The 25,444-nt window shown below is 36.1% G+C and overlaps 2 protein-coding genes across 5 annotated transcripts in view; one reads left to right on the top strand and one right to left on the bottom strand.

Annotated features, from left to right (window-relative positions):
* The window catches only part of CCDC88A (coiled-coil and HOOK domain protein 88A), an 89,628-nt gene extending 66,803 nt beyond the window's left edge, over positions 1-22,825 (top strand). The window contains exons 27-33 of one of the 4 annotated variants that reach the window (XM_087888549.1): positions 741-944; positions 1,196-1,267; positions 3,465-3,545; positions 5,537-5,802; positions 8,039-8,519; positions 17,841-17,942; positions 18,950-22,825. In XM_087888549.1, the coding sequence (XP_087744675.1) occupies positions 741-944; positions 1,196-1,267; positions 3,465-3,545; positions 5,537-5,802; positions 8,039-8,519; positions 17,841-17,905 (1,169 nt within the window). In that variant the 3' untranslated portion in view covers positions 17,906-17,942; positions 18,950-22,825. Of the gene's footprint in view, positions 1-740; positions 945-1,195; positions 1,268-3,464; positions 3,546-5,533; positions 5,803-8,038; positions 10,097-17,840; positions 17,943-18,949 lie in introns of those variants that run through there. The other 3 variants (XM_034427346.3, XM_034427345.3, XM_034427344.3) reach the window with 3 other exon arrangements.
* A 235-nt stretch (positions 22,826-23,060) lies between these two features.
* LOC117671502 (prolyl-tRNA synthetase associated domain-containing protein 1-like) lies at positions 23,061-25,438 on the bottom strand. Its single transcript, XM_034427356.3, has 2 exons — positions 25,300-25,438; positions 23,061-23,898 (listed from the first exon to the last, which is right to left on the bottom strand). The coding sequence occupies exons 1-2, from the start codon at positions 25,399-25,401 to the stop codon at positions 23,458-23,460; spliced, it is 543 nt and encodes a 180-aa protein (XP_034283247.2). The 5' UTR covers positions 25,402-25,438; the 3' UTR covers positions 23,061-23,457.
* Positions 25,439-25,444: the final 6 nt, after the last annotated feature.

Raw genomic sequence — 25,444 nt, 5'->3', positions numbered from 1 at the left:
TCAACACCATTGAAACTTTGAAAGTTCACTGAATGAGTGTTTAAGCAAGGAACACCTCTATGTGCATTCGAGCATATGTGCATTAGATACATATGGATAACTAGGTACCAGGCACACATTTGCAAAGTGAGTGTCATTTTTAAAATTAGTTATAAGTCTTAGAAAGACAGGTATCATTTTCTTTCTTTTTTAAAACTAAAACAGGTCTAAACATAAATAGTAGCCTGCTTAACTTTTACTAGTTTCTAAAAGTGGGGAACAGGGAGGCAAGTTTTTGCCAGTGTATTATTTTTTTTCCAAGTTAAGGATTCAGTATGAAGACAGCTGTTATAGAGCACATTTGATTTAGGACCTTATTTCTAGTGTTATGCACAATTATCTATCCCTATAGAAGCCTGCACAATAAAGGGCCCCTTATCATTGCCAGCACTGACTTTATATAAGCACTTGTGCTCATCTTACCCTGTTCATTACATTTATCATTACAAACATCAGAGCTCCTAATGTATATTTATGTAGCATTCCAGCACAAGCATGGCAGTTAAAAACATTTACAATCATCTGCACAAGAAAGCCTTGCTTTTTAACATTTTTCATTCATTCAGCCAAATGCATGTTATAACATATATGAACATGGAATGTAGCTTTCAGTATGATGATTAGAGATAAATGTGAAGCATTTTACAATGCAAAAAAATCATTGAATCATGCTGATTCATTTGCTTTCATTTGCATCCCAGCAATGAATGATCTGATGCAGTCCATGGTCTTAGCAGGAGGACAATGGATAGGTAGTTCTGAGCATCTGGAAGGTCCTGATGATATATCCACGGGTAAAAGGAGAAAAGAATTGGGATCTATGGCCTTCTCTACTACATCCATCAACTTTGCAACTGTCAACTCTGCTGCAGGCTTGAGATCCAAGCAGTTGCTTAATAATAAAGGTATAGGTAGAATCTTTTCAGTGTGGTGTGGCTGTGTTAGCAACACTAGTGGTATTGGAATTTATTCATGCTTGATATTTCATATGATTTTTCAGCAAATATTTAAAATAACAGATTTATGTGGTGGGGAAAAGGTCTATATTTCTGACTTATTATTTGTGAGAACATGAATTTATTGGAGCAAAAACTTCTTCATAACATTTTCTAGATGATAAACTAATATTAAGGTTTTGATGTTTGTTTCTACCTAGATACAACATCTTTTGAAGATGTAAGTCCACAAGGAATTAGTGACGATTCTAGTACAGGTTCAAGAATTCAAGGTAAGATTTGTACTTTAAATGAGTGCTGGTTATGGGAACATTTATGAAGTTTAACCAAAAACAGTTTTGCAAATGATCATTTGTCAGTTTTTGACTGTTTTTCTCTCTTTTTTCAACTTTGCATCTCACCTCATTTCATCTCATCTCACCTCATTTCATCTCATCTCATCTTTTTTTCCATTTAATCTAATAGAATTCTTCCCCATTTCCCTAATGCAGTTTTTTAAGTAAAATGAACAGTTGAGTGCAAGGTTCATTTTTTTCAGTTCTCCTTCAATTCTAAATGTCAGAGTTTAGTGTTGAGAATTAGTTAGGCAATCTGTCTCTCAAAATATGTTCACTTATACATTAATTTGTTTTCTTAATCAAATTTCAATTTAGATATAACCAGAGAGTGCTGAAACAGAAGCTACAGCTATAAAATTTAATTGATCATTCAAAATTGATTTAACTCAAAATAATGCATTATTCTGAACTATATTAATACTGTCTCTATATTTATATTGTTTAAGAGTACATGCTGTTAATGTAGGAGTGTTTTTCTTCTATTGGTGGCATTTCTGCATAGATCATATCCATGTTGAATCTATTGTAAATGTCTTAAAATTAATTCTGCATGTTTACATGCTATTTTTAACCATTTTTTTCAATTCTAAACACACATTCTATTTTTTCTTGTTTCATATCTTTTTACTGCTGTAGAGCAGGGATACCCAACTCCCAGACTGCAGCCTAGTACTGGGCCGTGGCCGTTTGGAACCAGACATGGAAGTGGCACATGTGTGCAAGTAGCTCCATTTGTGTGAGTGATGGGCTTGTGTGCCGCTACTCATACAAATGGAGCTGCATATATGCGCTCACCCACCTCTCATGCAGAACTATCCCCTCTCCCCTTGCCTGCCGGTTTGGAAAGTCGGAAAGGTTGGGGACCACTTCTGTAGGGCATTTTTTAAAAGTTGCCTATAAACATCTTTTTCTGTTTTGGGGATATTCATATTTCTACAGTACATGGTAAATTATTGCACTTTTTCAGTGTTTGTGCAATTTTGGAGATTTTAATATCAACACACATTTGCCACCAATTTGATAAAAATTGGGGGAAGCCTTTGCAAGGAGATGATTATTCAAGATGGTGGTGTATTCCCAGACAGTGGATATAAATACTTAACATTTTTGACATATGAACTTTGTGCATTGCTTTTTTATATGAATTCCTAAAGTGAAACCTCATATACTAACTTCTTAACGGGTATTGTAAATATTGTAAGTGATTACTTCCATGTTGAAATTAACAACACTTTCTCACAGTGCTAACTTTGGCTTGTGTCTCCCAGAATCTTCTTCAAGAAGTTTTGTTAATTTTGCACCCACTGATTTCTGTCCTTAGGCATTTGGTCCTCTGGATTGTTAATTATAGGTTCTCATGTCTTGCCTGTACATCTCCAACATTTCTCTCCCCACTGCTATTTAATTTCAATGTGAGACCACTAAGTGACCTGATCTATTGCCATAGGGTTAGATACCGTCAATATGTTGATGATACCCAATTATATATCTGAATCCTGGCCCCTCCAGGATTCAGGCCCCTTGAAGTTATGTTATGGTATTGGGGGATGGAGGAGTCTAAATGAAGGGAAATAGTCTTAGATTTAACCTTATAAGACAAAGTGGCTATGGATTGCAAGATCCCCTAAGTCCAGGGACTTTCCATTTTTTATTCTAAATGAAGTTGCATTGACCTGGTGCACAATTTGGAGGTCCTTCTAGACATGTGATTCAGAGAGCCTTTGCACATACCCATTTTGTGTGTCAGTTCCATCCACTCCTGGATTGGGAGGCCTTATTTACAGTTACTTATACATTAGCCACCTTATGTTTGAATTGCTCAGTGCAGTCTACATGAAGTTGTCCTTGGTAACTACTTAGAAACATTACTCATCCAGAATGCAGTAACCTGGATAGGTTGCAGGTATATGTTGATATATCCACATAATACCTCTGCTCTGTGAGAAAGCAGTGGTTACCAGTATTCTTGGATGCAATTCAGACTACTAGTTCTAATTTACATAGCCTTTTAGTGACAGGGCCAAACTATTTGTGAGATCATTTATTCATTTTTGTGAATGAAATATCTCATGTACAGTATATTCTGATTTGATAGGTGTTTTGTGCTATCTATTGTTTCTTTTTTATTTAGCTTCCAGACCAGCCAGCCTTGATAGTGGCAGAACATCAACTAGCAATAGCAATAATAATGCATCACTCCATGATGTCAAAGGTATACTTCTAGAGAAATGAACCTGTGCTTCATTCTTTATATGACAGAGATGAACGGGTGATATTCATAGCATGAGGGGATTTTTACTGTGATGATTTTAGCCATTTGGTTATTTTTTTAAATAACCAATTTAATTAAAATAGATTACTTTGCTGGAAGTATGTGGCAAACAAATATAATAAATACTTGCATTTCTGTAGTCTCTATTTACTGCTCTATTGCCCTTTATATAAGTAGAATTCAAGTACATTATAATATACTGAACATGTCACTAAGGGGGAAAGTTTTTCAAATACTCTTGATACCTCCTCCCCCCAACTAAATGTCAGGGGTAGAAAATAAAATGTGCAGTCCAGAAATTACAGGTATAACTACACTGATGGCATTTGATGTCCCAATTATCATTAGCAATATAGTATAATTAATCATAATGCTGAAAATATTGAACTTCTAGGTGTATTGCTATTAATAGTGAGCAAACAAAAGAATTCATAGGAGTGAAGCAAAGGAAAATGCAGATTTAAGTGGATAGAGATGACTGAGAAGGAAAGGAAAGATATCTCATTAGGAGAACAAAAGGTTCAGAAAAGGAATGTCTATGGAGATTCTGAACCATCCAGGTCATGGTTGTCCCCAAGGTGCTTTTCCAAAAGGCAACTGAACTTCCTTGGTTTTTTTCTTTGAAAAATGTTTCACTTCTCATCCAAGAAACTTTTACAGTTCTGATTGTCAAAACTGAAGAAGCTTCTTGGATGAGAAGCAAAATGTTTTCAAAGAAAAAAACCAAAAAAATCCAGTTGCCTTTTGGAAAAGCATCTTTGGGTTCAGAAAAGAAAGCATACAAATATTTAGATATTTCTATAGTGGAATTTATGCAAATAAGAAAGATAACATGAGAAAGAAAAAAAGGAGAAATGAGAACTCATAGGAGTGAAACAAAAGAAAAAAATGCAGATATAAGGGGATAGAGAAGATTAAAAAAGAAAGGAAAGATATCTTATAAGGAGAAAAAAAAATAATGAGAGTATAAAGATGCTTAGATATATCTAGAGTGAGATTTATACAAATAAGGGTAAAAAAAGGCAAAGGAAAGGTCTCCTATTCAAAGCTCCAGAAGTACATTAGGCTGGCTACTTAACTTGTTTTTTGTAAAAAAAAAAAAAAACTATGTTTAAAGCAGATCAATTACAACCAACTCTCATTGCCTCAATGAATTCTTTTCATCAGTTTTACTGGATTTTGCATCTTTTTGAGCATTTGTGGTTTTTCCAATATAAATTATTCCCTCCAGAAATACTATGTCAGTTAAGTATACTTGTGTTCTAAAATTACATATTGCTTAGGAGTTTTTTAAACTGTTTTTCAGAGTATTGCAGAGAATAGTTTCAACTGCTTTGGACATAAGAAATGCCAAAATGAGAAACTGGCATTTCTTCAGTTATTTTGTGCACAATGTGATGTTCCTTCTTCAAATCATATTCACAGGAATTGAGACTTTATATAAAGAGCAATGTATTTTTACACAAATCTTCTCAGCAAAATATTTCTTGATTAACTTGAAACTATTTTTTCATGCTTCAATTTTTGTTTACTTTTATAACACATTATAAAAGATAGATGGTAATATTTATTACTATGACTTTATGATCCAGGTTGCTGAAAAGATTTGTGTGGTGTGTGTGTGTTTGTGTGTGTGTGTGTGTGTGTGTGTAGAGAGAGAATTGGAAACTGATACTTTTAAAAGACAGCTGAAGTTAAAAATTTTGACATTAGATGTCATAATGAAGAGCCATAACGGGTAAAATGAAGGAAATACATTTTATTATACAAATTTTTAATAGGTGTTTAAGCACGTTACTGTATAGCAATTGACAGATCAATGATTTTAAAACATCTAGCAATATATTGTACTTCATTTCAAATGTATTTGTTAAAATGTTTGTAATTTATTTTACCTAAGAAAAATATCAGTGCTGTTTACTCTAAAGCAGGTGCAAGTAACAACCAAAGCAGGCCTCAAAGCCACAGTAGTGGAGAATTTAGCCTACTTCATGAGCATGAAGCATGGTCCAGCAGTAGCAGCAGCCCCATACAATATTTGAAAAGTCACACTAAGTCTAGTCTCCTGCTTCATCACACAATGTCAGAAAAAATAGATAAACAAGGAATACGGAGAATTAAAACTGAATCCCCTGGAAGTGAAATGGTTACTCTGCAGCAATTTCTGGAAGAAAGCAGTAAAGTTACTTCAGCTGAGGTATGTTAAAAAGTACTTAATTTTAAGAGACATAACTTAAGCCCGAGTAAACATAGTATGAATTCAAGTAGATCATAACAATATGATTTGAAATCCAGGTAAAGAAAAATTAATTTTAAATTTCAGAACCAGCATTCATTATTTATTAAGAATTTGAAGAAGATAACTGAGTAGGAAAGTAATAGCTGAAATGCTTAGTTCAAAAAAGTACATTCTATTAATGAAGATAATGCCATTATCCATGGTAAGCCTACACAAAATTAACCTCAGATTTTCTACAACAGAATAGTTATTCTCAAGCCCTAAATAATGTTTTCAGCAACTTTGTTACATGATAGCCTAAGTAAAATAGGTTTGCCATAATCATTCATTGAATCTCATTCTGCTTTTTAGAAATGAGTTATTAAAATAGAAGCTACCATAGGACTTTAAACTTCCTCCAAAATTCCTCCCAGGTCCTAGAATTTGTCTGAAAATCCTTTCACTTCTTCTTCAGCATCTTCGCTTTGTCCATTCAACCTCTTTTCAACCCCTCGGGTTCAGGCCTCAATTCTGGAGACAGATGTTCCTGATAGATCTTCTCTGAAATCTTATTCTCCAAGCCCCCTGCTCAAAGTGAATGGCCAGATTAGCACCCTCCACCATTTCCATCACAAAATGGTCATCTGGGAGATAATCCATTACCTTTTGGAAATTTCCCAGTTAATATAATTTCTATAGCTTCTTTGTAGTTTTCAGTTTTTTCTATAACTTCTCACTACTGTTCAGTTTCTTTGGACCTTATGGCATCAACCTCATCAAATATGATCAACTGGCAAATAATCTTAAAGTAGCTTAATGCCCCTTCAAGGCATATCTTGCATCAAACACCAGCCCTGCATGGCTTTTTACTCAATGATACATCACCAGTCTAGTGTTTTCCAACCGTAGAATATTATTCATTAGTTCATTCATTTTTTTCTATCTTTATTAAAGAGAAGTAGTCTCTTGCTTATTTTTCCTTTTACAATATAAATTAACTGCATTAACATAATTCCAAGACATTTTTAAAAATAGAGAAAATACAATATATATATATTAGTATGTAAATAAATAAATCAAATACTGTACATTGGAACATTTATCATATATAAATTGTACACCAGATTATAATCTATTGTTATTAAGGTAAATCATAAAATCCAACGAAGTTTGATAAAATTGTGATTCCTGCTTCTGAAATCTCATTACTTTATCTGTGTGTTTTTTTTCCAATGTGGGAATTAAAGAGGTTTACTTATTCACAACTCAGTTTTTATATTCTGTAAAGTTTTCCAGCGTTGCACAATTATTATTTTGGCTGCTATAATCAAAGAGCCTTGGTAGTACAGTGGTTTAAAGCACCCTGTTATTAACACAGCTGCCTGCAATTACTGCAGGTTCGAATCTTACCAGGGTCAAGGTTGACTCAGCCTTCCATCCTTTCTAAGGTAGGTTAAATGAGGACCCAGTTTGTGGGGGCAATAAGCTGACTTTGTATAAATATACAAAAGTATAAAGGCTATTGCTTAACGCATTGTAAGCCGCCCTGAGTCTCCGGAGAAGGGCGGCATATAAATCAAATTAAAAAGTAAAAAAAAAAAAAAAGTAAATAGATAATAAATTCTTTATTTTTAAGCTTGTGGTTTGGTCCTGCAAAAAAAGTACAATAACATACTTTACAATTACTTAAATTTGTTTAGACGTCTATTATGAATATACAGTATAATGTTAATTTTGCCATTGCTACATATTCTCCAATTTTGTCTCCCAGTATGACATAATTTACTAGGATCCTTTTTTTCATTCTCTCAAATTTGTTTTTGCAGCTGTCCGTATATATCTCAGTAAATTGTGATATTTTCATTTTGGAGAATAAATAAACTGGCAATTTAGAATTAATGTTTTATGCTATGTTTTTCAGGTTTCTTAAAGTAAAAGCTCAATAATTTTGTCAGTTTATTTACAAGCAACAATACTTTGTAATTCAGCATGAGAGAAAACATTTTTTAATAATATGCCATAGTTCTTCTGGAATTAGGTTTGCAGGTACAGGAACTAATTGGGACCTAATGTGGTTGTTAGGCAAAATGCACGGTCTCCAAAAGGGGAGAGATGGGGGCTAGGCAGACAGGTTCAGCCTGTGGATCTGTATAAATTTGATGGGAAAACTATGTATTTTTTATATTCATTCTCTTTTTCTATCTATTTTTTGCAGCTAAAGTCTTCAAGCAAAGATAATCTTTTGGATGAAGTAATGAAATTTTTTTCGGAAAACGCTGAATTAACAGGAAGAGAAAAACTAAGCAAACAGACATCAGGCAGTAGTGGTATTGTCAGATCGCAGAGTGTAAGAAATACAAAAGAATTATCTGATGGAAAGTTAGGTAAGCAAGAGCCTCTTACAAGGTTCAATTTAAACAGAACAGAAGATTCTAAAGATTTGAACTTTTTAGAGACTTACGCCGCAGATACTAAGGGAAAGGTCAGGTCTGTTAAAGAAAATGTCCAGTCACAGCGACAATCAAAAGACTGCAATCCCTATGCTACTTTACCTCGTGCAAGCAGTGTGATTTCAACAGCAGAAGGAACTACTCGGAGGACCAGTATCCATGATTTTTTATCTAAAGACACTAGGCAGCCAATATTTGTTGACCCAACTCCAGCTACAGCTGAACAAAGTATTATATCATCTTCGAGTGAGTACAATCCTCAACAACAATCTTCTATTTTTTATTATGCTCCTGATTATGCAGTTACTTTTTCCGAAAATGACTTAGCTAATATTACTATACCCGATCATTTGAATATACCTGAAAAGCTTAGCCATTTCAGAACAAAGACCAAGTTTATTACTAAAACATTTTCTCTCAGTAATGTAAATAATGATAAAGTAGGCATATCATCTTCAGGCCATTTTTCCATGCCATTTTTGACACTTAATACTGAATTAGTCTGTGATGTTAGTGGATTACCTCAAACATCCATAACCAGAACAGCTAAATCACTTCATTCATTGGTGAAATTGCCACAGAAGGATCACAAACAACCTTATGAAAATCAGAAATCTGATAATGAAAAGGTAGATGTCACACAGAATAGCAATAAACTTAAAAGCCTTGTGCATACAGATCCTAATGATAGTGAATCCCCTTTATTAGCTGATGAAGATACCCAAACTATTTGGTATGAATATGGTTGTGTATGATAAGATATACAGTCAAGTAACTTCCTCTGATAAAGTATGAATGGACTTGAAACATAGAGCCTGCCTTATTAATTAGATAGAAAAGAAACTAAGATTTTTGTTTCCTTGAGTACGGATGAACAGCTCACATGTTTCTTAGCATGTGAATTCTTAGCATGAGAAGGAATGTAACATTAAAGCCATGCTAAAGTTTGCATGAAGTATTAACTGCAATGTGTGATTGCTGCATGTCTCATCAAAAATCTTAATGGAAGCTAACTGATTTTTTTTATCTTCTATTTGTTTAAAAATACGTTATGGACGTTACTGGATGCATGCTAGCCAGTTGCATGGTGCCATGCCAGAAACAAAATTTTTAAAGAAAATTACAGTATAGCAATTATAATGATTTACAGCAATTACTAATTTTTGGACAGTTTCTCTTCTATTCAGATGCTGCAGCTTTTGTGAATTAGATTTTAGGCCCAATTCAGCTATGTTAAATTTTGACTGGTTTAAAATAAGTAGGATTGTTTGGTTGTCCAGAATTTGTTTTATCGCTTTATAATTTACAGATCAGTTGTATGTGTGCACACCCAGAAATAAGTTCCACAAAATATTTGTTTGGATCCCTCCCCCCAAATTAAGTGTGCTTAATGTTGCATTGTATTCATGTCACCTGACCTGAATTGAGCCCTTCCTGTTCTTTCCCACTCAGGCTAGTAAAAAATGTGGAAGGAAGTTTGCATTGTAGCTTTTAATTTATAATGTATTGTAAAGAAATGTCATAGTCAGAATAATTCAGTGTAACTGCCATTTTCATACACAGTATAATATATATGGCATAAAGCCTAAATGATGACTTTGGTTTGGTTTTGTTTTGGTTTTGTTTAACAATATATAACAGGCGAAGTTGCATTGAAAGGACAAACTTGCTTCATTTCTTTGTTTTTTTCTGTTCTTTTCCATTCCATGCTTGAAGTACTTATGTACTCCTGTGTTGTGTTGTCTGTAGGCCTACATCAGAATTTTTATTATATAGCGTTAATTTTGACACTATGTTAAAATAAAAAATAAAATGAAACAGCACTATCTTTTTTTCTTCTTATTGAATACAATAGCTAATTAGAAAGTGTTATCAAAATCTTTTAAATTTGCCTCAGCAGATTGTTTTAGTTGTGCTCAGATTCTTAGTTCATTTGCTTTTCATTGTTTAATTAAATCATATATTGTATCTCAAGCTACATCCAATAAGCTATACATTTTTAATATGGTATAAAATAAGGATTTCAGGAAATTTTTGTGTATGGCTACTATTGTCTCTACATCTGGAAAAAAATCCTGTCTAAGATACTGTAAAGTTTCTGCTTAGAACTATGCACTGACATATATGAGGTGGATAGCCTAATGGCCTTCCTTAATGTAACGTGTTATGCTATTTAAGAATCACAGGCTTTAAAAAGTCTTGCAGAATTACTTGAAACCTATAAGATTAAAGAATGTAAAAATTGCTGTACAACCTTAATAATTGTACAAGTTACCCATTTTTGCACATGTCATTATAATTGGCTCTCATTTCTTTTTTTCTTTTGGCCCCTTCAAGTCATTATTGATTCTTGGTGACAGCCTGGACTAATCCTTGCAGTTTTCTTGGCAAGGATTTTTGGAAGTGGTTTGATGTTGCCACTTTTCTAGGGCTAAGAAAGATTGACTGTTCCAAAGTCACCCAGCTGGCTTTTTCTAAGGCAGGATTCACAGTCTTTCAGCTTCTAGCCTGATGCCTTAACTGCTACAACAAATTAAATCTCTATTGCCTTACTTTAGAAGGATCTCATTTTTTGTGCATCTTTAGAGAACCAAAGTGTCAAATACATTGTTACAGGTTGCATGGGGCCCTGGACAGCTAGTAATGCAGCTCCACAAGATCATAAACTTTTAACACTTGGTGCAGCCCAGGCAAGGCAAAAGGTTGGATCACCATAATTACCGTATTTTTCAGAGTATAAGACGCTCTGCACTATAAGACGCACCTACTTTTTTGGTGAGGAAAACAAGAAAAAGAAATCTGCCTCTGCCTCCCAGCAATTTTGCCTCGTTGCAGCAAACAGCCTGCTTTACTTTCATTTTCGTTTTCAGCATAGCTTGATTAGGACAAGAAAAAAAAATCTGCTCCCAGCAATTTACCTCCTTGCAGCAAGCAGCAGAGGCCCACGCAGCAATAGGCAATGGCAATTCCTGCAGCCTGAAACAGCTGAGAGTCGGGAGGCTGATGCAACAGACAATCAACTTGTGCTAATTAGGCTGTGCTGAAGCTGAAATGGTCTGTTTTTCTTGCTGCTTGCTACAAGGAGGTAAATTGCTGGGAGGCAGAGGCCAAAGGATGGGGGCCAGTGAGTGGGCTACATTCAGTGTATAAGACGCACCCAAATTTTCACCCCCTTTTAGGGGGGAAAAAGGTGCGTCTTATACTCCGAAAAATACAGTAACAAGCTGACATAGCCTCCATAGGATAACAAAGTTAAATACAACTTCTTTCTGAAAATTGGAATGCATAGTTAACTATGTATAGTTATTTACAGATTCAAAAGAAGAAAACAGTGGATGCAGTTTAAGCATCCTTCTGTTTAGTACTTTGTAATATCTTTGGCACAATTTACAGCTATAAGTTCCTATATCCCTGATAAGAGTCTAACCCAAATCCTAACCCTACTCTTCCTTGCAGAGATCTTATAGCCTATAAGTATTTTTCAGTATCTTTATATGAAACTTGACAATCTGTGCATTTGAAATTTCCCAACAGTTTTCAATAATACTCTGCATGTAGAGAGTAAATATGCATTGAAATAGCAGTAAAATATGCTTATCTGTGTACAACATAGAGTTTATGTTGTCTTCTCTACACTTAGAGATTTGGTGGAATGTACAGTTTGACTGGGTGGAGGGGATCCCTATACTTTTGTATACAACTGTATCAGAAAAATGCTTGAGTGCTCTTCACTTGATTATATGATTCCATATATTCACTTCCATGATTCTCTTCCATTTCAGCAAAATTAAAAATGAGATTTTCAGTGTGAGACGGCATTACGTTTTCTAAAAATGGAATCTAGAATTGAATGAAAATCACTGTTGACTGCTGTTTACAACATATCTAGAAACTCTTATCTTGTCAATGACATTTTACATTATTTTCCTTTCAACAAATATCACCAGCCAGTGAGAACCAGCAATTAGTCTCCATAATTTAGTTTGGAGATGGGACTGTCAAAGTGCTCTGGTTTGTTAATAGCTGATAGGCTTCTTTTGACACAGGTTTAGTACTATTCCTAAAGAACACTATGTTCCATGTTCAGAAGTACCCCAAACAACAATTGACAGGAGCAAATAAAGCTGTGTTATAAAACAGCAGGGAGAGAGACAGTTATCTGTATCCAGCTTCACTGTTCATTTCTCCTGTCATCATCATGGGTCAAGCTTCGTTTCAAGCTGATCCTCATATGGAAGCCCTTTACTTAGTAGATAAAGAGGAAAACCTTGGCTTGAAAGAACAGGATTTCTCTACTATCCAAAGTGGAATGGCCCTGGAATGGCACTTAGTGTTATTACCTGCTTAAAAAGGCAGGTACTGTTCAGTATTGGAATGGCTAAAATGATTTTAAGCTGCAACAGATATTGAAAATGAGATAAAAGCAACATGAAGCCTCTAGAAGGATGAGGGTAGGATATATCATCTCAGCAATGACTGGTGGGTGGAAATGGCAAATAGCGGCAGGACACTCTTGGAGTTATGGGTTGTGATTGAGAGGATCAACCTACCATGTATTACTGACACCTGGCTTGGGGGTGGGGTGTCCCCTTTTTGAGATGTGCCCAGCTGGATTTTGGATGTGGAAGAGAGATTAAGCAGTTAAAAAGATGGCTGAAGCACCACTGGAAGACAAGGAGCAAACCTCATCAAACACAGGCCTACCTTGTGGCAGAAAGGATAGCAAAATATATTTCTCTGCCCTTATTGCATCTGCAGAGTTCTCTGATGGCCCTATTTGGGGTAATCCAGTCCCTCCTTGGAAGGAGTAATTCTGTATTTAAAGGTTTGCTGTGAAGAATATGCTAGGAATCTGACAGATAAAGTTGCTCAGATTCTCTCTGTGGTAGACTCTGCCTTGAAGCAGAGCCAGTGGTGGCTATGGGGGCTTAGTTTTGTACAGTTATCTGTTGAGCCTGAGGAAGTGGGTGGGGTTCTTGCCTGTATTAGATCCATGCCCTTTTGGCTGGTCAAGGCTGTCAAGGGGATGTGTGATTGGGTTCTGGTGGTGGTTAATTATTTCTTGAGCAAAAGGAGTTCCATGAGCTCTTAATGGTCCATTGCTCAACCCAACCAGTCTGGATACTTTTCATCTGATTTCCAACCTTCCCTTTTTAGGGAAAATTGTTGAGAAGATGGCTGAAGTGCAATTTCAATGGGCTCTGGATGAAACAGGTTATCAAGACCTTTGCCTAGGCTCAATTAGGATTTAGTCTGGGGTATGGGATGGAAACAGCGGGAATGGCATAGTGGCCTAGGGGTGAAGATGCTCACCTCCCACTCAGAAGATTGAGAGTTCAATCCGAAGCAGGGGCAGATGTTTCTTTATTAGGATGCAAAGAGAAAATATATCCTATGAACTCTGCATAGGTGTCAGGAAAGGCATCTGGACAGTAAATGCTCAGGCCCATTCAGTTGCCCCGACCTCCCCTTAATAAAGGGATTAAAGGGTTGTAAAAAGAAAAAATGGGATGGAAACAGTATTAGTCAAGTCATGGACTCGACTGTCATGAAGTCATGAAATCTGGCAAGAGTGGGATGAGGATAGTGCATCCATTGTTGATCTTCTTGACTTCTCAGCAGCTTTTGATCATGGTATCCTTTTGAACCAGTTCTGAGAATTGGATGTGGGTGGCACAGTGTTGTGCTGATTCTTCTTCCTCTGGGCTGATTCCAGTTGCTGTCAATGGGAGAGGTATCCAGCATATAGCCCTTATTTTGTGGAGAGCCACACAGCTCAATCCTTTCTCCTGTCTTGTTTAATGTATACATGAGGTCCCTCGGTGAGTAGCCATCTGACGGTTTGGTTGACTGATACCATGGATACCCTTTCCCAGTGTCTGGAAGCTGTGAGGACCTATATGAGGTACAGCAGGCTTCGACTCAATCCAAACAAGACTTGAGTGATGTTGGGTGTTTGGATTTTCTGGTGCCAGGAGACTTCTATCACTGATCTTGGATGGGACGGCACTGCCACAGAAACACTCAGTGTGTAATCTGGGGATCCTTCTGGACTCATGGCTCCTGCTCAAAGAGTAGGTAACAACTGTGGCTATGAAGACCTTTGCACATCTTCAAGTTGTATGCTAGCTGCATCCATTCCTGGACCAAAGGTGCTTACTTGTCATTATGCCCTCATGATCTCTTGTCAGGACTACTATAATGCACTGAACATAGGTGTGCCCTTGAGGAGCATTCAAAAAACTTCAACTGGTGCAGAATGAAGCAGTACGGATAGTAAATGGTACCAGTTAATTGGCACTTGTAACACTACTACTCCATGAGGTGCATTGATTGCCAGGCTGCTTCCAGATACAATTCTGGGTGCTGGTTGTCACCTTTAAAGGATAGGGTTACTTGAGGGACCATCTCCCCAGCTGTTTTCACCTGACTGATCAGGTCCTGTCAGCCAAAGAATGTCAGCTGGTAGGGCTTACTAGACATTCCTTTTCTGCGGTAGTACCCTGCTTATGAAATATTCTTCCTCTGGAGAATGGCCCCCCTTAAGGTCCTGAAGATCTAGTTCTAGGCCTTGACCTGGGACCCCAAAGGTGTGCAGGGATCCACTACTTGGTTATGCTAGTGATTGTTCAGCTGCTATGTATTTTAACTTTTGTCACGTTAATAATTGTTTGTATTTTATTTTAACTGTTCTCCACACAGTCATTTGTTGAGATGGGCAGCTATATAAATTGGATAAATAGTAACAAATAAAATACCATGAGGGTATGGCAGAAAAAAAGATTGCCAGGCAAGTTCATCTTGTGGTTAGATACACAGGGAAAAAATCCTTTTGAAAAGCTAGCTAATTTGCAAGAGAAATTGTGGTGCAAAAATGATTGTGCTGCAACAATTCACATTTGAAACAAAATGTGTGATTAACTTTCAATAGATCCATATTGTTATTTATTTATTTCAGCACTTACATGTAAGTATTCATTTCATGATGTGGGGAAGCTTACAAAAATGTAATCAAAATAACATTAAAAGATATAACGAATAGAAACATTAAAATGTTTAAAAGCCCAAGTAAATAAATTTCAATCTCCCTTCTAAATTGTAACAAGATAGGAATATATTTTTAATTTAGCTAGTGTTCACTGGGTGTTGGTGGGGCAGAGGGCAGGGTGACAATTGATATATGGAACTGATGAGACAGCAGGCAAAGATAAATAATTTCGAATGTGTCCCAGTCTTCCTCCAAGGTAGATTATTTTGTATGTGTGTGTGCCTCTGCAGTTTTCAAGACTTTTTTTTTTTTTTTTGAAGTAGCTTGCCACTACCTTTTCCTAGAGCTGGGAAAATGTAACTGACACATAGTCACCCAGCTGGCTTTATGTGTAAGGTTGGACTAGAGCTCTGATTTACCAATTTCTAATCCAACATCTTAATTACACCCAACTAACTCTCTATAGGATGTATCACATTTACTTACTTTCTAATCCCTTTCTCTTCTCTGGGCAAACAATTAGACCTATAAGTCAACTAAAAACAATCACAATCTAAGATCAAATACATTAAAAAACAGCGTACAATACAATGTAATAATTATAAAAAGAAAATTGCAAGAACATCTTAAAGCAATTAGCAGCTAACAATTAATAGCATGAGGGAGGAACCAGCCACCTAGAGTCACATAAAATGAGATGGGCAGCAGAGGTGGTATTCAACCGGTGCGAACCGCTTCAGGCAAACCGATAAGGGAAATTTAAAGTGGTTCGGCGAACCGGCAAATACCACCTCTGGCTGGCTCTGCCCCCGGTCGCCTCGCCTTGGCCGGCCACCCCACCCAGCCGCCCTAGATATGTTGCCTTCACCATGCGGCCCAGCTAATCGCCTCGTCTCTGCGCCTCTCCCACTCTGCTTACCAAAGGTAACCATGCCACCCGCTCATCCTTTGCCTTGGGTCGGACTCGGGGCCTAGGGACGTTCCATTCCCTGATGCCCTGGAGCCTCTGCCCGGGTCAGGGAACCTGCCATTCCCTGGCTCCAGCCTTGCTCCAGAGGTCCCACCCGCCATTCACCTCGGTTGGGTCGGGGAACGTCTCATTCCCCAGCTCTTCCCTTTCCTGGAGCCTCCACCCGCATGGCACCCACCCCGCTCACCCTCTGCCTCTCTCACCTTCATTCTCACCTTGGGACTGGCGAGGCTTGGCCGGTGAGTCTCCAGCCACTGGTAGTTTTCAGCTGCCTTTCGAGCAGCTCTGCTGCCACGCCATCCCTCTGGCGCAGCAGGCTGTTCTCCTGGTTGGGTCTGGCCATGAGCGGCACCTGCAGGCAATGGGGTGCGGGTGCGCAGCCGGCACAAAGAACAGGGCGACGGCGACAGTACTTCAGGCCTCTTTTTCGGCCTGTAGTTTTTGGCGCAAGAAGCCTGCAGCCGTCGCCTCTTTTTCGGCACGAGAAGCCTCCAGTCACCACTGCTTCTTGTCTGTGAACAAAGTATTAAATTAACCCCGCATCTTTTTGATTACTCCTTTTCTCATCAGTCACTAAAACAGAAATTTCTTATTGAATATATAACAGAGTTGGAAGGGACCTTGCAGATCTTGTAGTCCAATCCCCTGCACAAGCAAGAAACCCTCTACCATTTCAAATAAATGGTTGTCAAATCTCTTCTTAAAAACTTCCAGTGTTGGAGCACCCACAATTTCTGGACACAAGTCATCCCATTGATTAATTGTTCTGAAAATAGCAGATTCTCTTTTACTTCAACAGCTAAAGGCATTTTCTTTACTGAGATTTGTAGCTTGATTTTCTTCTATTATTAAATAACGCAGAAATGAAACTGAAACTTTGTTCTTCATTGCTTGTAACAATTGTAAAGGTTTAGAATGGGAGGATGATCTAGGATTTGGTCTAAGGAAGATCCAGACTGAGAAAAATAATAGTAAAAATAAAGTTCTTCAGAGATGGTAATAAGTAGCCTAGGACTAGTTTCAGTTTGAATGGGGAAAAACCCAATAACTTTATCACCACAGACTTCATTTGCCTTAATACCAATTGGAGCTTATACTAAAAGCATCCACTTGTTGCTTTGAAAAGCAGCTACTGATATGCTGAGAAAGAGGATAATTGTCTTACTTATAGTGCAATACTTGATTGCAATGTTGCTTTTCTAAGTAAAGAACTAATTTCAGATAACTGAGTTTTGCATGTTCCATTATCACTGCATGCAAGGATGATTTTCAGCTTTATATTTGATAAAATAAACAAATCCTATATATATATATATTTGCTGATGGACATAATTCCATAAATGTTCTTGATATTCCACTGAAGAATTATATTTAGAACTGTTCTTTTCCAAGTGATAAATTCTCAGTTCTAATTGCAAGAAAAAGTATTAACAGAATAAAACTGTAAATATATCAACTGTGTTCCTTATTTTCCTTTCCCCCCACCCTTTTTTAACTTCTCTCCTTAATTTTTGTAAATGTACAAATGAAACTTGCCAATGTTATTACAATGTGAGAACATTTTATTTTAACTGTTAAACAAGTAACACAAAATGCTTTTCTTCTGCAGATGTGGAAGCAAAACAAGAAAACAGACATTCAAAAAGCAGTTGTAGGGGGCAAGAAAGCTCCTAATTCAGTTGCCCCTACAACATGAGATGTGGGCCACGTGGTGAGTTTTTTGCCCAGTGTGTAAATGAGATCATTTTCATTTACCGAGAAAGGGAAGAAATTAATATTAATAAATAAGATGACATGCACACTGCATTAACCATTGCCAGTAGTGCTTAGATTAAGTGACTCGCTATCTTGCCTACTGCTCAAGCCAAATGAGAGTGGCACATTTAATTTTTACCTGCCAGGCAAGGAATATCCACTCTTAAGTTTATCTTCTTTTTCCTGTTAAAAAGTAAAATGTTTCTCCAAAATTCTTTTATATAGTACATAATCATTAACTGAACTTTGATTTATTGTTGTGTTTTCTGTATTGCATTGGTATAGTCTTTTTGGAGCAGGGCTCATGTTTATTATGTTCAACTGTTCTGAGTGATGATGCTGTATTTTGTCTACAGTAAATACTGGGGTACCCATTACATTTCAGTGAGATAGCAACTCAGATTCTGTACCAAGAACAGCAGGATTCTATAGCTGGTGTTATGTAAGCAGATTGCCTCTTACTTGAAATGTCTGCTGTTTTTATTTTTTTGTATAATTCCGATCGTACTATGCAGTAGAAGATAGGAATATTTAGGACATTCCTTATTATGGTTCCTAAAAACATATTTGCAGTATGTTTCTGCTATTCCAGGAACTAGAAACATCTAGTATTGCCAGTTATTGCATTTTTTGAGAGAATTGCAGCTTGTCCAGCTCTGCATATGATACATGTATAGGCAAAGAAAAGAAAATCAAATATCTTAGGCTGCAATCCTATATAAAGTCAGATTCAACATGGTTCAATTGCTATAATTTAACCCAATACAATATTTGTACTTTCTTACAACCAGAAGATGATGCTATATAATATTTTCTGTATAGGTTTTTCCCCTCTTCTTGTTGCTGCTTAAACTGCTTCTATTGCATCTTGCTAGTTCTTCTAGTAGCAAATTTTTAGATCTCTTCTATAGCTAAGCTTTCCTTTCATTTTCTCTTCTCTTTCTGCTTTTAAATTGAACACAGAGAGAAAAGTGTCCTTCAGTATCTCAGTATGAAGCCTTTATTTCTGAAGTAACAAAGTATCCGGCTATAGGAGTCATGTTTAAAAAAAATTCAAAAATTTTACAGTCCTTCATGAATAGAACAGTCAAGAAATGCACATCTTCTTTCCTTGAATCAAGGAACTGTACCAGCAGCTGCTGATTTTTTAAAAAAACTATATTGCACATTGCACTGTTATGCTCTAAAAGAGAATTTTCATCCCTCTGAGGACCAAGGTTTGTGCAGTCTCAAGAACTACTTCAGGAACACAATTACTGTGTTCTAGTTCCTTTATGAACATGGTCACCAGTTGCTTACTACTTCCGCTCTGCTAGCATTTAGTTCTGTAAATCTGAAATAAAAAAAGACTGTTGTAAATTGTGGAAATTGTTGTAAATACAGGTAAAAAAAATACCTCCATAAGCATCTTGTCACTTCAGTCTTATTGGTGTGCATGATGTTACTCTTAGGAAAACAAAACAGCTGATTATTTTGATGTATATGGCAAGAAGAATAGGTACTTCAAAACATAATTGAATACTTAATAGACCCTCAAATTAATTAATCTTTTCCATATACTTTGTGTCACAAAAAATATACTAATTTTGAGGGGACAAAAAGATGCTAAAAACTATTTCTGAAGTTTTGTTGGACGAAATTTTGTTTCAATAGAAACCATCCAAAATAAATTGTCACATTTTACATATTTAAACTATATTTTTAATTTGATATTTTGAGATAAATGGCTTAAAAAGTGTTTATAGGAAAAATCCAGCAAACATTTTTCAAGCTGTTTTAATGACTTACTATCATATTTTTGTTTCTTATAATATGCATTAAGGCTGATTAAAATAGTTGATACTTTCTTAATATTTATATGTGAACAGTACAGGAAATTAGATTTGGTTAATCTTTGCAGATGTACAAGGGTTTCTGGTTTCTATTAAATTTCAAAGTTTATTTTCTTACAAGCCACTAAATTATTAATATTTCCATATGTATCATATTTAACCTTAAATGATTTATTTAATCTTAATATATGTGTATCTTTAATCTCATTTTTTGTATCTCGCCAAATTAGACACAACTAGAGTTGCAATATCTTGTTTGAATCAGATCCATTGCCTATACATTGTATATTTTTTAAAAACTTAATCATTATACTCACCAGGATTTTGCTGACAATCAGTGTTATTTCTATTAGATAAAAATAAATCCTGCCCTTTTCTGTGCCAAATGAAAAGCAACCTACAGAGCAATGGGTCAGCTAAACAGAACAACTAGATATCCTGGTTTGGTAGCAATACAATGTATAATCTTCAAACAGCTGTGCCTGGGTAGGTTTATTCCTGATCAATGTAACAAATTGAGTCATAATCAATTTCTAATCAGGATTTAACAGAAAAAAAATTAAAAGATTTGGGTTCACACAACCCACAACGGTATAGATTCTGAATTTACACATCCAGCCAGTAATAATGTACTAATGCATTGATAGTGCATTGCCTGAACAACTGGAGTAATTCAATAAAATGGGTTAGTATGTTGCACAAGTGCAGCCATAAAATTTATGGTGTATGACATAGGCTCTCCTCAATTTTAATGTGGGGAAAAATTTATCTTAGACATGTGAAAATTTCACAACAAACTGTACTGTACAACTTAATCGAAGGCAGCATCTTTTCATCCAGGTTAGCTAATATCTATAAACATAGATCTTTCCTTGTTTTAGTATTAAATGTGACTGCAGTATGAGTGTATGGAGAGAAAAATAATTATCCCTACATAAGATCTTCAATGACAAAAAATAAAATCACTGAAATTGATCTTACAAGTATAAAGTATTGGGTACATTGAACAATCTGAAAATGAATGAACAATTGTAGAAGGATGAATGTAGTAGCCAGAGTAGAATGAACTTGGGACCACTTTCATTTCTCAGAAAATGAAATATGAAAATGAAAATATAGGGCAGGAAGTCTTTCATACAATTTCAACATATTGGAAAAAAGTAACTTGAATAAATAAATCCTAAAGTTTAAGCTTCCCAGATAGCATTGTCTATTTAGGTAAGAATGGCATTACACTTGATGTGAGTAGATTGAGATTGTCAAGAGCCAAATCACATTACTATTTGCAGTGGCTGTTTTACACTGGGCCCAGCAATGAGAGATACTTTCATTTTTATTTATTGATGTCATGTCTATCCAGAGATCCTCAAATTGATTATCATTATTACTGTTTATTATATATTTGATTTATACTCAGCCTTCTCAAGAAAGTTAAGACAGCTAACATTTTTAAAAAATACAAAACATAAAAGAAATTCATATTAATGCTAAAATTAATTAATCAAAAATTTAGTGGAAGAGATGTATCTAATAAGCATTGGACAATTTTCAAAATTAGTTCCATGAAAATACCAAAGCAGTTGTACTAAATCAGGTTAAATCTAGGTTGGATGAATAAAAAGCTGTGTGGCACTGAAAAGATTTGTATGCAAGCCTCTTTATAAAGAACACAGTAATGAAGGGCCTCTTCAGTTGTGCTATGTCATCTTGGGCAACCACTATTGTTACCTGCAGATATGGAAATATGGGAACCTAAAAACTCTCAACATTAGGCAGATTTATGATTCTAATCTTGTACATCTGAATATTTATCAAATAAACTACTGTTTTGTATTAATTACCTTCAAAATGTTTGCAGTTTTGGGAAACACCTGTTTTTCAAGCACTTATTTTTGATTGTACCTATTTTTCTTGATTTTTCAGTTTTGTATGTGATTCATACACGGTTTTGTATTTGGATTTAGGTACAAACTTTTTCTACATACAGTTTTAAGTAGTACAAATGATGCTTCTGGTATAATGAAGATGACCAAGAGCATAATATTAGTCACGTGAGGCTTGCATAGGAAAAAATAATAATAGATTATGCCTTTTTTAATTATCCAATTTTGGCAGTAGGTTTGATTTAGTATTGCAAAGTTATATATGTATATTTAGGCATAATCCACAGCTAAAATGAACTATCATCTTGTTTTAATGAAGCCTAACACTGATATTTCTGGACAGGGAGTTTGAGATTTGTAAACTATATGTAATTTGTCTCCATAGCTCTCTTTAAAAATGTATTTTGTGAAAAGCCAGATGATTTTCTGCTGATAACTTAAGACAAATGAATCTTGATACAGGTATTCTTCAGGAAAACCAAAGCCTTGTTTCTTTATAGCTTTCCTTTCCAGAGTACATTTGAATATAACTGGCTTTCCTTATCTCTCTAGATTTCACAAATTTTTAATCTAAAGAAATTAAAATGTATGCCATAGTTCTTTGTCCCAATTTTCATTATATGGTTTATAAAAAATATTTTTTAAAAAATATAAATCTGTAGCAGTGTCAATGTGTCACTTTGAAATCAGTCACCTTTAGGACTAAATGCAAGGGCTTTTTTCTTTATACACAACAGCATTCAGCAGCTACAAAATAAAAGTTGCAAATTTGCTGTAATACAATGAAAATATTCCCACTCGGTTGCTGCTGATTGCTAAAGCTACAATCATTCTTTCCAGAATGCATTATTTCTTAAAATTCTTGTATTTTGAGAGATGGCACAGCTCCAACATGGGGCCAATGTAAGTTCTCTGTAAACTCTATATTGTATTGTGTAGAACTCAAACATTGTTCAGAATGGAACTGCCTTAAAAGGAAAAACAGCATGTGGCTGTGACACAAACTAAACACTGTTATACAGAAACTGTTATTTAAAGTTGTAACTTCCTTTCTTATACCTACTAAGGAATTTTGTAATGTTTGCCATTGTACACTACTTATGTTATTAAAATTTGAAACAAAATAACTGTCAACTTTCTCTTATTTTGAAAGAACCTTGTTTGGCCCTTCAGAAGAACAGTCACATTGCATACTTTGCACTTTAATGAGTTTTCTTAAACTTTATATTGGAAAAAGACCTATTATAACTTTGGTACACTTATAGAAGCCTTTAAGGACCACCCTTTACACTTTTGGAGGGATTAGAGCCACAATGAGTGATGACATAAAGTAGGTGGAGCAACACTGCACATGATGGCTGGGGTAATTTCTCTCTTGAGAAAGAATGCTGGGTTTATTTATTTTATCATATTTATTATACCAGTAGTTACCTATCTCACATAGTGATTCTGAATGGTGTACACAGTAAAATAAAATACGTAAAAACTATAATTTAAATTTTCAAAAATTTAAAAGGAAACAAAAAAGGCAGCAAAGCATACAAAGTGCACAAAGAGCGCATTTTACTAATCTTATAAATCATGAATGAATAAATCATAAATCTCAGCACTAAATGTACTAAAAGGAGTGGAGAGCTATCCCTGTGATTTTCCAATGACACTGGAAATCCAATGATTTTCCATCCTAGAAAACCTTTCTGAATGTAGGATATCATTATGCATGTTAATACAAGTTCCAACCAGTTACTCTATTGGATTAAACTATTTGGCTTTCATCAAAATGCACAATTATGGGTTCATGTGCTGTGGACTTCAGAAATTTTAGGAAGTCATCTGGGTGCAAGCCCATAGTTGCTGCATTGGTCATTGGGTGAAAATAAATCCTATCATGACCTCCTTCCAGAAAGCCAGCATCCAAAACGAAGTTCACATTTCCCTGATCACAGAAAAGAGCTAAGGGGGTTGCACATCCTTGGCCAACTTTCAGCTTGTCCAACATGGCTGCTTCATCAGCAAAGCGCAGGTTCCCACTTCCAACACCCAGTTTCTTTGCCAAATCATTTAAATTGATTTGTCGATCATGCAGAACTGTCACCAGCCAAAAGCTTTTTTTCTTCTTATCTTTAAGGAAAAGGTTTTTGCTGTGAGCTCCATTTAAGTGTTGTACATAAGGCATCATTTCTTCAACTGTAAATACCTGGAAGAGAGAAATGAAGAAGTGTGACTTCCTTGAACTATTACCTGCTACATGTTTTTCAAATTGCATTTAAACTGCACTCTGCAGCATTTCCTCTTTATAAAAGCCAGTGAAATAAACAAGAACAATGCAACAATCCTGCACATTTCAATATGGTACTACTTGAGAAGTCCACATAAATTCTAATTATGCAGCCCAGAATAAGCAAATACATTATTGAACCCACCTTTTCAGTGCCAAAAATTATATTGCTGAAACTGGGCAGCAAACCAATGAACAAGGGGTGACTTTCAGCAGAATAATTAGATTGGCTTACATACCTAAATTGTTTTTTTTAAAAGTTAAAATCCTTTCCCCTGCTCAGGTTAATATCCCACATCTTTCACATGGTTTAACATGATACAGATTAATTGCAACCATTCAAAGGAAATCAGGAAGCCTCTGAACATATCCAAAATAATTTTCTTAGCACTTTAAATTTATCCCATTTATTGTCTTAATTGTTATAACATTAACAAATGTTTATACTGAAGAACATCAGAAAAGAATATATTTGACTTATTTGGACAATCAGCTGACATGACCGCTAAAGTTCCTTAGTGAGGCTAATCCTTCATATAGACCATGGCTTATAAACAACAAACTATATTATGTCTTAATGTGTAGCTTGTAACATCTTAAACCAGGGGTCTTCAAACTTGGCAAATTTAAGACTTGTGGACTTCAACTCCCAGAATTCCTCAGCTAGTCATGCTGGCTGCGGAATTTTGGGAATTGAAGTCCCCAAGTCTTAAAGTTGCCAAGTTTGGAGACAGCTGTCTTAAACCATGTTTATTGTACTCTAGGACAGGGGTCTCCAACCTTGGCAACTTTTAAGACTTGGGGACTTCAACTCCCAGAATTCCTCAGCCAGCAACACTGGCTGAGGAATTCTGGGAGTTGAAGTCCCCAAGTCTTAAAAGTTGCCAAGGTTGGAGACCCCTGCTCTAGGACAACATGATCAGTGACACAGATATGGCAGCATGTTAACATGGTTTATAATTTAACGTGTTATGCAGGTCTTCTGTACCAGGGCATAAAACTCGGCATGTTTTATCACTTTGATGCCATCTAGTAATACCGCTCTGTCTAGTGTTGTGCGGATACAACTAACAAGGCTGCAATTTTATACTTATTTCAGAGAAGTAAATTCCATTAACTCAGGCCGAGTCGCTTCACGTGCATCGACTTGGTAGTAAAGTTACTCTCCATTTTTGAAAAAAGGAAGTGATTAAAACAAAAAAAAGATTGATCAGCCACATCCCACAGACGCAGCTGCCTTTCCCCGCACATCGGCTTCTCTAGTGGCCTTTGCCGGGGCCCCTTCCCCAGAACGCTTCACTTCGCGGCTTCTCCACTCACTTCGGGATGTTCCACACTGAGTGCTTGGATGCCCAGGCCCTGCAAGTGAGCCTCCAGCGCCTCTCGAAGCCCCCTCACTGGAGGAGGAGGCGGCTCGGCCATTGTAGCATCTGCCTACCGTACTTGCCACAAGCCTTTCGGGAAG

The sequence above is a fragment of the Pantherophis guttatus genome, chromosome 1 (assembly GCF_059756535.1).
Source record: "Pantherophis guttatus breed Tessera chromosome 1, ASM5975653v1, whole genome shotgun sequence".
Lineage (NCBI taxonomy): Eukaryota > Metazoa > Chordata > Lepidosauria > Squamata > Colubridae > Pantherophis > Pantherophis guttatus.
The sequence above is the reverse complement of the archived record's forward strand: the minus strand, read 5'-3'. Positions and strand labels throughout refer to the sequence as shown.